General features: G+C 42.5%; 1 protein-coding gene across 7 annotated transcripts in view; it reads right to left on the reverse strand.

Annotated features, from left to right (window-relative positions):
- The window catches only part of mib2 (MIB E3 ubiquitin protein ligase 2), a 122,911-nt gene that overhangs the window by 42,237 nt on the left and 67,037 nt on the right, over window positions 1–13,637 (reverse strand). For all 7 annotated transcript variants that reach the window (XM_033047919.1, XM_033047922.1, XM_033047926.1 and 4 more), the window contains 2 exons: window positions 5,654–5,760; window positions 3,582–3,776 (listed from right to left, as the gene is read on the reverse strand). In XM_033047919.1, coding sequence (XP_032903810.1) covers window positions 3,582–3,776; window positions 5,654–5,760 — 302 coding nt within the window. The remainder of the gene's footprint in view (window positions 1–3,581; window positions 3,777–5,653; window positions 5,761–13,637) is intronic.

A 13,637-nucleotide genomic window follows, 5' to 3' on the forward strand; every position in this document is an offset into this window, starting at 1 on the left:
TCAGTAGGTCAGGCAGCATCTGTTCAGAGGCAAACTGATTCTGTTTTAACTTTAGATAAGACATAAAATGCTGGATTAACTCAGCATCTCTGGAGAAAATGAATAGGTGCCGTTTCAAGTCAGGACCCTTTGTCAGACTGATTAAAGAGTGGGGCGACTGGACGCAAGAAAAGAACAGGACAAATCAGGGTTGGCAACAGATGACCTCAGGCAGAGTGGTTCCCCGATAGGCTGATTGTTGGTCAGGGATGATGTGATGCCAAGGGGGATACATCGGTGCAAACTGTGGAAGTGGTTAACTGAATTTTAGTGGGGAGGAGGTGGGGGGGGGGGGGGGGGGGGGGTGGGGCAAGGTGGGAAGTGGAGAGGGGGGGAGGGCGGGAGAAATGGGGGGAAGGTAGTGTATGTAGAAGAGAGAATTCAACGTTCATACCGTTGGGTTGTAAGCTACACAAATGAAATATGAGGTGCTGTCCCTCCAATTTGCGTGTGGTTTCACTCTGGCAATGGAGGCGGTCCAGGACAGGAAGGTCAGTATGGGAATGGGTAGGAGAGCTCAAATGGTTAGCGACCGGGAGATGCAGTAGGCCCTGACGGACTGAGCATTTCGCCAAAACGGTCGCCAAGTCTACGCTTGGTGTTGCCAAAGCACAGGAGCCCACATCAGGAATGCTCGATTCAGTAGATGAGATTAGAGGAGGTGTGTGTGAACCTCTGTTTCACCTGAAAGGGCAGTCGGGGTCCCTGGATGGAGTTGAGGGAGGAGGCACAAGGACAGGTGTTGCACATCCTACAGTTGAAAGAGAAAGTACCTGGGGAGGAGGTGGCTTGGGTGTATTTTTTTATTCCATTCTGTATTAACCTTAAACAGTTGATGTTGGAATTACTCAGCAGGTCAGTCAGCATCTGTTAATAGAAGCCAAGCAATTTTTCAAGTTGATGAACTTTGACCTGTTGAGGGCCTATGTCAGCTACAGGATTTTGTTTTAGTGCTGTCATGAAGGATTGCAGGCAAACCATGGACAAGCGCTCACAGGATAGGTTAGGGCAGCAGTTAATAAATGCAGTTCAATATGTAGCAGCTAAAAAGAGCAGTGTGTAAAAACAGCATGTAGGTAGTATTGCTGCTTTACACTGCCAGAGATCTGGGTTCGATCCCAACTACGGGTGCTCTCTGTATAGAGTTTGTACGTTCTCTCTGTGACTTGCGTGAGTTTTCTTCGGGTGCTCCAGTTTCTTCCCACACTCTAAAGACGTACAGGATTTGTAGTTAATAGGCTTGGTAAAAATTGGAAATTGTCCCTAGTGTGTGTGTGTGTAGGATAGTGTTAGTGCATGGGGATCGTAGGTCGGCGTAGACTGGGTGAGCCGAGGGCTCGTCTCTGTGCTGTATCTCTAAACTAAACTAGGTAGACAGGAGGCATATTAGAGCTGCCGCGCATTGTGGAGCTGCATCTGTGTGCGAAAAGAATATCCTTTTCATGGGAAACACATTAATGATCCATCAGCATGGCAGCACTCAAGGGCAAACATAAATACATGGTCGGACCTTATTTACCAAACTATGGAAGGATGCAGGGAAAATTGTATATATACTACACATAGAAAATCTGATATTATTATTTTCCTGGTCAGGATTTCATAACAGGGTGCTGCAATTTTAGGATGAGTTCTTAGAAATGAACCGATATTCTTCACAAATAACAAACCAGTCTCATGATATGGAATGCATTCCCACTAAAGATAGACACAAAATGGTGGAGTAACTCAGCGGGTCAAGCAGCATCTCTGGAGAAAAGGACTAGGTGATGTTTCGGTCCGAGACCCCTCTTCAGCAAACCTCCTTCCTCCTAAAGCCCACTCTGAATGAATCTTTTTTTTTTTTTAAAGAGGGTTCGAAGCAAACTCAAAGGAAAACATGAAAAGATGAGCTGAAGGAGGTAGGGATTTGAGAAGATAGTTTCAAATGGGAAATTAGTCATGGAGAGACATGGTAAGCTATCAGCTCTGCTCCCGTACTGAAGAGAAGACAAGAACATAAGCCACTGATGGATATAAATGGAATAAATGTGGCAATATTTCTATGAAAATATGTGCAGTGTCTTCCTGTAATTGCAAAACATACATCAAATCATTGCAAAACTGTGATTGCAACACAGGCAACTGAAAATTGTCAAATAAATCAGGATCAATTCTAATCTTTCTAAACATACAGAAGAAAATGTTGTGCCAGCACTTTTTTGTGTTGTCGGGTCAGCCTTCAGCATAATATGAGATAAAACATCGATTTTAGTGTCCTACTAACCTGGTTTAATCAAATTTATTTTTAACCTTTTATGGGATAGATTAATGTTTAAGAAGGAACTGCAGATGCTGGAAAATCGAAGGTAGACAAAAAGCTGGTGAAACTCAGCGTGTGAGGCAGCATCTATGGAGCGAAGGAATTTCCTTCGCTCCATAGATGCTGCCTCACCCACTGAGTTTCTCCAGCTTTTTGTCTACAAGGGATAGATTATCTTTGCTTTACCTCCAAGCTGGAAGTTCCCAGGACTACAATTTTGTCATTGCACCAAGATAAGTGGCCACCGGGCGGTGCCAATGAGCAATGCAAGCTCATTTATTAAATATATGGAATAGGGCCAAGAAGAGGCCATTCAGCCCTTTGTGTCTGCTCTTACCCACTTCAGCACACTTTCCTGTTATACGCCTTTTACTCCAATCTCATGATATTACCGAAACAAGATTCTGTAGCTGACAAAGACCCTCAGCAGGTCAAAGTTCATCAACTGGAACAATTGCTTGTCACTGAGCTGCCAAATGAAGTAGTGGCAGATACAACAACATGGGCCTGTTTCTGAGCTCCATGACTCTACATCAATAACACTGCCCTCATCAATATGCTTTGTTTCCTCTTAGGAAAAAAAAAATCAGATTGGGTCTCATATAGCCAAGCAATACTGAGTATCTTTGAGCCTCTCCAAGTGCACATAATACTGCCCCTCAGGCCTTTATAGAATAACTGCCCCACCACTGACACAAGACTCACAGATCCGTAATTAGGTGGCTAACTCTCCCTGATCGTTTAGAATTAAAAAAATCAGATTTTTCGGACATTTCCTGCTTTTATTTCAAATGTCCAGTGTCTGCAATATTTGGCTTCCTGAGACAGTTATCCAAGTAGGTAAGGCATGGAAAGATTTGGAGCTTGTGTGGGAAAAAGGGGTTGGTGTTGATGGTCAAACATTGACACGGACCTGGTGGGCCGAAGGGCATGTTTCTGTGCTGTGCAACTCTAATGACTAAAACTTTCACTAGATTCAGCATCGGAGAGAGCTGTAAACAACACAATAGACCACACTTAAAGAGATGAACGTTGATGTCAAACATTTAAATATGCATCATAGAAATCCAAACATCATAAACAGCTAGGTGCTTCAAAGTGTGACTTAGTCGTTTGTAGAAATCCAAACATTTTATGGTGCGGACCAGACCTATTGTGCAGGGTCTGAATGCGCACTGCTCAAAGCATATTCTAGGCCAATACCTGCTGGGGTAACCATAGAGAAATAATCCAGACATACCAAGCTTTGGCAAATGGTCTTTGTAGTAGTAACCTCCAGCAGCGTCTGTGACGTACTTTAAGTCCACCTTTCCTTTGTGACCCATTCGGTAGACGTTGGTTGTCCCGTTTGACCAGGCGACGCTTGAAACACTTCGTCCTGACTCAGTGTCCCAGCCACGGATATCCATTACCTTCCCAATTTTGCCTTCCCCGCCTACAAAGCAAAAAGGACCATTGTGCATTTTCCTGAAAAGGAAGTTTCTTCATCCGTTTGCAATCAACCATTTGCTGCTGCTGGCCAATAGGGCCAGTTTTGCGAGTTCATAGCGGTAGCAATCTAAGCGGTTAAACATAGAAACATAGAAAATAGGTGCAGGAGGAGGCCAATTCGGCCCTTCTAGCCAGCACCGCCATTCATTGTGATCATGGCTGATCATCCCCAATCAATAACCCGTGCCTGCCTTCTCCCCATATCTCTTGACTCCACTAGCCCCTAGAGCTCTATCTAACTCTCTCTTAAATCCATCCAGTGACTTGGCCTCCACTGCCCTCTGTGGCAGGGAATTCCATAAATTCACAACTCTCTGGGTGAAAAAGGTTTTTCTCACCTCAGTCTTAAATTACCTCCCCTTTATTCTAAGACTGTGCCCCCTGGTTCTGGACTCGCCCAACATTGGGAACATTTTTCCTGCATCTAGCTTGTCCAGTCCTTTTATAATTTTATATGTTTCTATAAGATCCCCCCTCATCCTTCTAAACTCCAGTGAATACAAGCCTAGTCTTTTCAATCTTTCCTCATATGACAGTCCCGCCATCCCAGGGATCAATCTCGTGAACCTACACTGCACTGCCTCAATCACAAGGATGTCCTTCCTCAAATTAGGAGACCAAAACTGTACACAATACTCTAGATGTGGTCTCACCAGAGCCCTATACAACTGAGATAAAAGGTATTCAAATGCAGCCTAGACTCATCATGCAGGACTGCCATCAGTAATGATCTCAAACTGGCTGTCCACCAAGTGCAATTCTTCCCTGTCTTCATCTCCATTCATGAAAAGTAGGCCATATGATTTCTGTGAGTTTGCTCTGGTTGGTGGCTTCCACAATAGCTAACTTAGCATGGGCAAAAATAACTCTACGCATCCTCTGGGGTACATTTAACCTTCTCTTCTTATATTTTTAGCCCACAATCTGAGATCTACTGGTTGTTGAAGCAGCTGAGAACTATGAGGTTTAGATATCTAGGAATTGCTGCACTTCCCGTGAATGGAGTCTTTGTCCAATGAATGCAACGGCTAAGCTATGATTCAGATAATACAGGTGCAAAATACTGCACTTTTGTGTGTCAGCTGCTGCTTAGAGTGTCAGTGACTGGTACACCAACCCCCACAAGAACTTGTCAATTCAAGTCTCACTGCAGAGGTTTGAGCAGAAAACCTTTGGCTGGCACTGCAGGGTTACTCAGAGGCGTGTTGTGCTGTCTTACAAGGGAGAATCCTTGCCTGCTTTCCAGACAACCTGCCCAATATATCTCTCCATTCACAATGTGGGAGGTGCCGAAAGGAATGTGAAAGGCGCTATAAAGTGTAAGGCCAAACAGCAGTTCAGAAACTTGTGGCCTACGAAATACACACAGGGTTGGTGCTTTTGGCACCCAAAATTCCTAGTACTCGCACTAAAATAGCAGGGAGAACTACTTCAGAAAGATCTTCTACTTTGTGTTCCATGGTGTTTATTTTAACCACATGAATATTTCAATAAGTGGCTCAGGTAGTTCCACTGAACCAACAAGGCCACTCGTGCATGAACCCCACCAATAAACACCACACAACTTATTTTGCCGTTAAATCCAGAACTTTCTGGCAATCCAATATCAAGATCCAATAGGGAAAATCTGGGGGATGTGGGGGAGCACATCAGCAAGTTCAGCTGTGAACCTATCAGACAACCCAGTCCATTACTTGTCTTTGAAAGGATTAATATAAGCACATATGACAATGAGTGTCAATGTACGTGTTTGTTGTAAAACAAGCACTGGATTTTCCATTGCTCATAAATCAACAGAGCTGACAATATTTTTTCACTCACCATCTTGATTGCCCCAGTCCCAATCTGGTCCTCGAACAACTTTACCACCCTGAAAGATTCCCTTGAGTACAATTCTGGGCAGGTTCTGCCGTGGACCAACAACAACACTGAAAAGGAGAAAAAAAAATTATATTGCAACCAAACTTATTAGTTTAAAATTGATGAAGTGCTGCAATTTACAAAATACATTAATATTCCATAGGTTAAACAGCTTTAGGTTTGATTAATGTGGCAATAGCAGCAGTGAAGACATTTCTCATTTGGTAGCAAGCTTAATTATCACCTGAATATTAAGTGTGGTAGTAAGAGCAGTCATCTACAATTTTCAAAGGCCTAATTACATTATGAACAAGTCTATTCTACAATCTTTTTTAATAGTTCAGACAGCCTTCGGCACAGCAATATCATCGAGTAATCAATATAAAATGTAGATCCGTTCATAATTTTCAATCATCAACATAACAATAAACGGGCTGAAAAGGCAAACTGTTTGAGACTTTGCTATTGAACAAATAACTAACAAATCACACACACTACATTTGCTTAAAAACATTCTTCCTGCAGGTGCTCGTCTGTAATAGTGGACTGACTAGCTAGTAAATATTTCTGGATGTGTTATTTCTTTCATTTGATCAAAAATTAGACGTAAAAAGCCTTCACTGTGTTGTCAATGTCAACATGCTTTACTGCTTCTCACTATTTTCCTCTCCTGCCTTCTAACACGAGTGGTGAATTGGAATCCCACGCAGTCATGGGGAGCACGTACAAACACTGTACAGACTGCACCTGTAGTCCTAATCAAAACCAGGCCTCCGTTGTAAGGCAGCAACTCTACCTCTGCGCCACCGTGCCTGCTGTAGCTCTCTGCGATCTCCCGACATATTTGCTCCTCTAATTCCCTCTGAATGTTGGGGGCCTTTCACATAATCCATTCAAAAAGATCATCCCTTTGTTATCTCTAAATTCCACCCATATTAACTCACTGGGTAATCCCCCTGGAATATCCTCTTCAGGCACCACCTTGATATTCTCGTGAAACAAAATCATAACCCTGTCACCTTCACCTCTAGCACACTTGCAGCATCTGTACCCTTGAAAATTAAGCTGCCAGTCCTGCCCCTCTCTCTACCACAATTCTGTTTTGGCTATAATATCCAAGTCCCATGCTAATCCACATCAAGTTTACCTGCCTTACCTGTTAGACTTCCAGCATAACATAAATACAGTTTAGACTATCATACCTTCCTCATCCCCTGCCTGCCTGCCTGCCCTGTCAGTTGGAACTTGCTCGTTTTATCATTTACATTTGCCTCAACTTTCCCATCTGCTGTTCTGGATTCCAAGGTGCCCCCTCCCAACCCCACTGGCAGGATATTATATTGATCCCACTCTGGTTACATTCAAAACCGGTCCCGATCAAAGTAATTACTGACAAAAGTCAACAACATGATGAAGCCGATTCTTTACACACTCCGTCATAGTAATTATGCTGGCAGTGGGGTAGAGACTTATTGTAGTGGAGAATAGAGGGGTTTCTCGTTGCCCATCAAAGGCAGGAATCATACAGCACAGAAACAGGCCCTTCGGCCCACCTTGTCGATGCCGGCCATGATTCCCGTCAACGCTAACCCATTTTCCGGCATTGTCCTGACAGATAAGCAAACAAAAAAAACTAGTTTTATTTTACGTGTTAGGAACATTGAAGCGATAAAGCGAGCACGATATAGATTGAGTGGAAGTTTAAGGAAACTCAGACGTTTCGGGTCGTGACCCTTCTTCAGACTAGTCAGGGGAAAGGGAAACGAGAGATAAAGACAGTGATGTAGAGAGATATAGACGTTCTGTATTAGCTATGGCATGGGCTGTATCCCCTTCGCCCAAGGAACACGATTAAGTAATAGGATTACTTCAGAGGCCTGGAGCATCAATCCAGAGATAATTACAGAAAGTGTTCGAATGGAAGGAAACATGAATCTGTTTCCTCGCTGTACAATCTGTCGGACATGTACCGGACTTTCAGCATTTCCTTCTCTTTTTTTCCCAGATTTTCAGCATCTTAAGTTAATGTTTTTGCTTTTCTATTAACCCTCCTCAGACACATTCACGTCCCATTACTGCAGCTAGCAACATAAATTCAAATAATTATATCAAAGTTGAACAGAACACTCGGGATGGTAATGTCGAGCATTGAACCAGATTGTGGTTCCCAATTCAAACGCCACACCTTTCCATTCTGTCCATTGCAGTGCGTGTGTGATGTACACAAACAAGCAAGTCAATATACTTTGAGTCAATATTTACTTATGGACTAGATCACACATGTACCACACCGCCTATATACTACAAGGCAATTAAGGACTACAAACAAAGCCAGCTCTGCTGTTGCCATCCCACCTCTCAGTTCAGATGTGTGTCCTCTGTGCTTCTGACAGACTGAAGACAAACGCTGATATTTTAACTTCTTATTGCTTGAAGGCTCAGGTCAGGGAACGACTTACTGAGACCAATGTGAAAATTCAAAACAATTCCCATTCGATTCACTGACATAACTAAGCGAGAACACCATGGAGGCGGGGGCGATGGGAATCGTGTGGGGCGTGCTGCAGCAGACTGCCAGAAGGACAGGGGATGAAGTCATAATTCTCGAGCTTCTGATCGCAGTAGTAAATCCGAAAGCTTCAATTTATTTAACTTTCGACATAGCAATGTTAGATGTTCACAGAATGATGTAAAGCTGCAGCTTAAGTGCATACAATCAACATTAAGAGCTACTGATATGATGATTGCAGAGGGTTAGTATTGGCGAGGATGGAGGAGGGGGGGGGGGTAGATGGAAATTGCCTTCAGTCAGTTTTGGAGCAATCTACCAGACCCCCCCCGCCTCAGCTGTCACCGAAGTCCCCCCACCCCCCTGCCATGACCCAAGGCTGGGTATCAGAGGCCAACTGCAATTAACTGCTTACATTACAGAGAAGTAATAAAGGATATTCATATGGAAGCAAAAAACAAAGTGTTGGAATAGCTCAGCGGGTTGGGTGGCATCTGTGGAGGGAAATGAACAGGCAACGATTTGGGTTGGGTTCCTTTTTCAGACTGACGTCCCTCCAGAGATGCTGCCTGACCCGCTGAGTTCCCCCAGCTGTTTTTTACTCAAGATTGCAGCTGTCTCTTGTTTCTCCTCTGATATTTATATGTAAAGTAGTAATTCTCAATAGTGAATGCTTAACTAAGCCACACATATCCACAGATAAACATAAAGCAAAATAGCAAATTAACACAGTGCTTGAGGAAGTCACTGATTCAGGCAACATCGGTGGAGGGAAAGGACAAACAGGGATTCGGGACAGGACATCATTCTGAAGAAGGGACTCAACCCAAAACATTATCTGTCCATGTCCCTCTACAGATGCTGCCTGACCCGCTGAATTCCTCCAGCCAAGAGTTTTTTTTGCTCGAGTTTCCAGCATCTGCAGTTTCTTGTGTTGCCATCAAGCAAATACACCCTCGTTTAAGTTTTGCATGTTTTTCTACAAGCGTTGAAGCTGCAAATTATTTCTGTGTAGGATGTACAAAGCAGTGTGTTCCCATGGCCAAATGAGGGAAAGACAGAGTGCTGCATTTCAATCTAACACTGGCATCTGTTTTGCCTCATATTGACCCAGTTTACAGTAATCCTTTGAAAATATGTTAAATTATCTATACAATATCATTCCAACATCCAGTCTAGAGTTTCTAATGGCTCTCTCTACAGCTTTTCCTGTAGACTATTACTTTCTATAATGTTGTTTCTACCAGCTGTTCTCCATTTATTTTTAATGTTGAAAGATACGGTGTCTGCTCTGACTAGCTTTTCCTTCTTGTGAGACAATGTTCTGCGTTTGACTTCTTTGTATCATTTAACATGAGGTCACCTTGCCTTTTAATTTTATTAAGTGTGAAATGTGAGGTTCTTTAACTTAGATAATTTATCCACAGGCTTATTCCTGCTGCAAATCTTTGCCATGATCCCAGACTATTAACTCCTTTTCTGAAATGAGTAAACAGAATGGAATCTAGTCCTCTTGAAACCTTCTCATCGAGTCATGGAGTCATACAGCATGGAAACAGGCTCTTCAGCCCAACATCCATGCCCCTTCTACACCACACCCACCTGCCCACACTTGGCCCATATAACGCTCTAAACCTATCCTATCCATGTATTTGTCAAAATGTCTCTTAAACGTTATGATAGTACCTGCAAATAGTACCTGAACTGACCGATAAGATTGTACAGCTTCAGCTGTGGACCGATATTCTAAAGTTCAGTCTGTATATCAAGAGTCCTATTTGCTTCATGTTGCAATTTGCTGTGTTTATAGACACTAACAGCAACGATTAACCCCAATTTGTTTTGAAGCCTCCTTGTACAATTCCACTTGTGCACTGATATGGACAGATTTTTCAATTTGTCATGCTATATGTTTGTCAGTATTAAATTCAACCCATCTGTCTCCCTTTTTCTCTCTGCTGATGTACTGACTGCGATAGCAAGCTTCTGACATTGTCATGAACAAGACTTGCACAGGTCTCTGCCATGGGTCAGTCGACATCTTTCTCCTAATATGCCCACAACTTCCACACATACCCTGACTTATACTGGCCCCTCGTTTCACCCTGAATTTTTCAATTAATCTATAATCATTGAATTATTTTGAACTTTATCGAAACATTGCAGATTTCTAAATAGTCTACTCGTTTAAATTATCACTATTCATCATCTATGAAGTATATTGCAGTAGCTTATCAGATTAATTTCTGCATTCACATCAATATGGCAGCTATTTATGAAGCACCTGTTTTGTTAAATCCTCCTTCTGCCAATGTATTAGAAATGTTCATATTATTTCACATACTAGTATTGTTAGCCATACATATTAGGCCAATGGTGTCTGATTCACCTTTTAAAAAAAAATGTTATTAATATTTTCTGAACACTGTAGTGATGCCAATACACAAAAGGACACAAAGTGTTGGAGTAACTCAGGAGGCCTACCTACTTCTGCCCTTCAACAACCCCTCCCAACTACTTTCCTCACTCTGGCTTCACAATCTGCAACTCTTCAAACCTTCATCACACCTTCTGTTCTTGTCTCTGACCTTTGTTCCGACTATCCGCCTATTAAACCCATCTACACTTCACGTTGCTTCGGGAAAGCAGCTAACATAATCAAGGACCATTTTAACCCGTCATTTACGTTCTCCCATCAGCAGAAAAAGCTTGACACAAAAGCTTGAAAGCACGTACCACAGACTGAGGAACAGCTACTTCCCCTCTGTTAATCAGACCAGGGCAGCAGAATTGCGCAGTGGTAGAGTTACTACCTTACAGTGCCAGAGACTTGGGTTTAATCCCGTCCACGGGTGCTGTCTGTACGGAGTTTATATGTTCTCCATGTAACCACGTGGATATTCTCCGGGTGCATTAGTTCCTCCCACACTCCAAAGACGTACAGGTTTGTAGGTTACTGGGCATCAGTTAAATTTGTAAAATTGTCCCAAGTGTGCAGGACCGTATTAGTGTATGGAATGATAGCTGGTTGGTGTGTAATCGGTGGGCCGAAGTGCCTGTTTTTGCACTGTATCTCTAAAGTCCAAAGTCTACTGAATGGTTCTCCTATAAGCTAGGGTGTAGTCTGAATCTCCTAACCTACCTCATTGCGGCCTTTACAATTTTTTTAACTGGACTTTCTCAGCAACCATAACACTATAATGGTCTATATTATATTCTGCACTCTGATATCTTTCTATTCGCACCACCCTGAAGGGCCCGTTTCCGTGCTGTATCTCTGAACTAAACTTTAAATGATCAAATACGTCACCATAGAAACTTTCAGAAATTTGCCTCAGAGACCAAATATAGCCATTTGCAAACACAATGAGCTTTGGCTGTTGACCTCAGAGGTTTGCCAAGTGTGGGTGACTATAATAGGGCAATTTATTGTTTAGAATAGATTAAAGGTGGCAGAGTCATTCCTTGTCAATAAGGATTCAAGCATGAGGAAGAGTACGCATGAATGACATTTGAGACCAATAAGAAATACCTAGATACAACAGATCAATATAAAGAAGAAAGTTATGTTGCTGTTCTTTATACAACAGATGAAAATGCCAAGAGCCCCAAGAGATGATTAAACAGAGAGGTTGGCAAGTTTGAAAGCCAACAATGACTTAAGGAGGTGACTGTAGTAATGGGGGATGTGCTCTAGACATCAATCTTCCAAAATTCTCTTGATTCCAAGTTGTTCCTGTGGATTGGAGCTTGGCAAATGTAATTCCATTACCGAAGAAAAGGAGAGAGTAAACAGAGAAGCATAAATCTGTAGCCTAACAGGCTGCTTAGAATTAAGATACAGAAATAAATATCCAGGTGCAATAAATGATTAGAAAAACAAATGGTATACAAAAGGATTGGAATGCAGGAAAAAGGAAATCTTGCTGAAATTGTAAATGGTCTTGGTGAAATGCGCCTGAGGTATTTGGTCTCCCCGCTTGATGTGGATGGAATGGATTGAAGGCTCATTAAACTGGGTCGGTGGTTTGCCAGGCAGGAGAGGCGATTCTCACCTCCTGAGTTTGGAAGAACGAGAGATCCCATTGAAATGTGTACAGTTCCCGCATGCCTGGCGGACTAGATGCAGGGTGGTGAGGAAGCATCTGGTAAGGAGCTTAAAATCAGCCGTCACAATTTCATAGTAAGGGGTAGGCTCTGCAGGAGGAATTTCTTTACTCAGAGGGAGGCCAATCTTTTGAATTCTCTATGCCAGTAGTTCAGTTATTGAGTTGATTTGAAGCACAGATGAGTGGATTTTTGAGCATGAGAGCAATGAAGGGATGTAGGGAGAGTGGAGAACAATAGTATTGAGTCGATGAAGAATGATTTCAATAAATGGTGGATAGGTTCCAAGGGTATGAGACCTACTCCAACTCATATGCCTTTATATATCAATAATATATATATATCAATAATACTGATTTCAACCTTGGAAAATCTTACTTTTTTCTTGAGAATGTATTTCTTTTTGAGATATATCCAAGATTAGATCCAAGATGGCACCCAACCCAAGCGACTCTTTACTTGCTAATCATAGAAGAAGATCTGCAATCATACATTACAATCGCTCCACTCTTTTAAATCTCGACTCCTACTGCAAGTTCTTACTTTCACGTTATTCCTTTTATCATGTATCTGTACACTGTTGACGGCTCGATTGTTTATGTAATTGGAGCAGAATTAGGCCATTCAGCCCATCAAGTCAACTCACCATTCAATCATGATTGATCTATCGTTCCCTCTCAACCCCATTCTCCTGCCTTCTCCCCACAACCACTGACATCTGTACTAATCAAGAATCTATTTATTGCGGCCTTAAAAATATCCATTGACTCGATCTCCACTGCCTTTTGTGGCAATGAATTCCACAGATTCACCACCCTGTAATCATGTATTGTCTTTCCGCTGACAAAAGTTTTTCATTGTACCTCGGTACACGTGATAATAAACGAAACCGAACTCAAACGCAAAGCGTTCAACAACAAAAGGTTTAAATGCTTTGTTGCAAATTTGAATTGAATGTTTTCAGCACGGTGTCAGATCTCAGGCAGACAGCTGCCGAGCAGCACGCTGAATCAGTGAAGCCACTCCAAGTTTATCAGCTGATATTTGCAAAGCCGTTTACCCTGGAATGCTGCCAATTGTTTCCTCGAATTGCAGCTCCCTGAAGCTCACAAACAGATGGTGGTAATCACCGGATATCCAAATGTCCTGTGCAAAGTTCAGTGCCAAATGTGCACTGAGCAATTCTGTGCCGTCAGGAGGCAGAGAGAGTTGCACAGTCGCACTGGAGAAATGGAGACAAAGTGACGGAAAATCTGAGTAAGTGCGGAAGGTCTCTTCCAGAGGAGACAAGTGCTGCTTGTTCTCAATGTTGTTCAATCCCCAATAATC

Source organism: Amblyraja radiata, chromosome 31 (assembly GCF_010909765.2).
Source record: "Amblyraja radiata isolate CabotCenter1 chromosome 31, sAmbRad1.1.pri, whole genome shotgun sequence".
Classification (NCBI taxonomy): Eukaryota; Metazoa; Chordata; class Chondrichthyes; order Rajiformes; family Rajidae; genus Amblyraja; species Amblyraja radiata.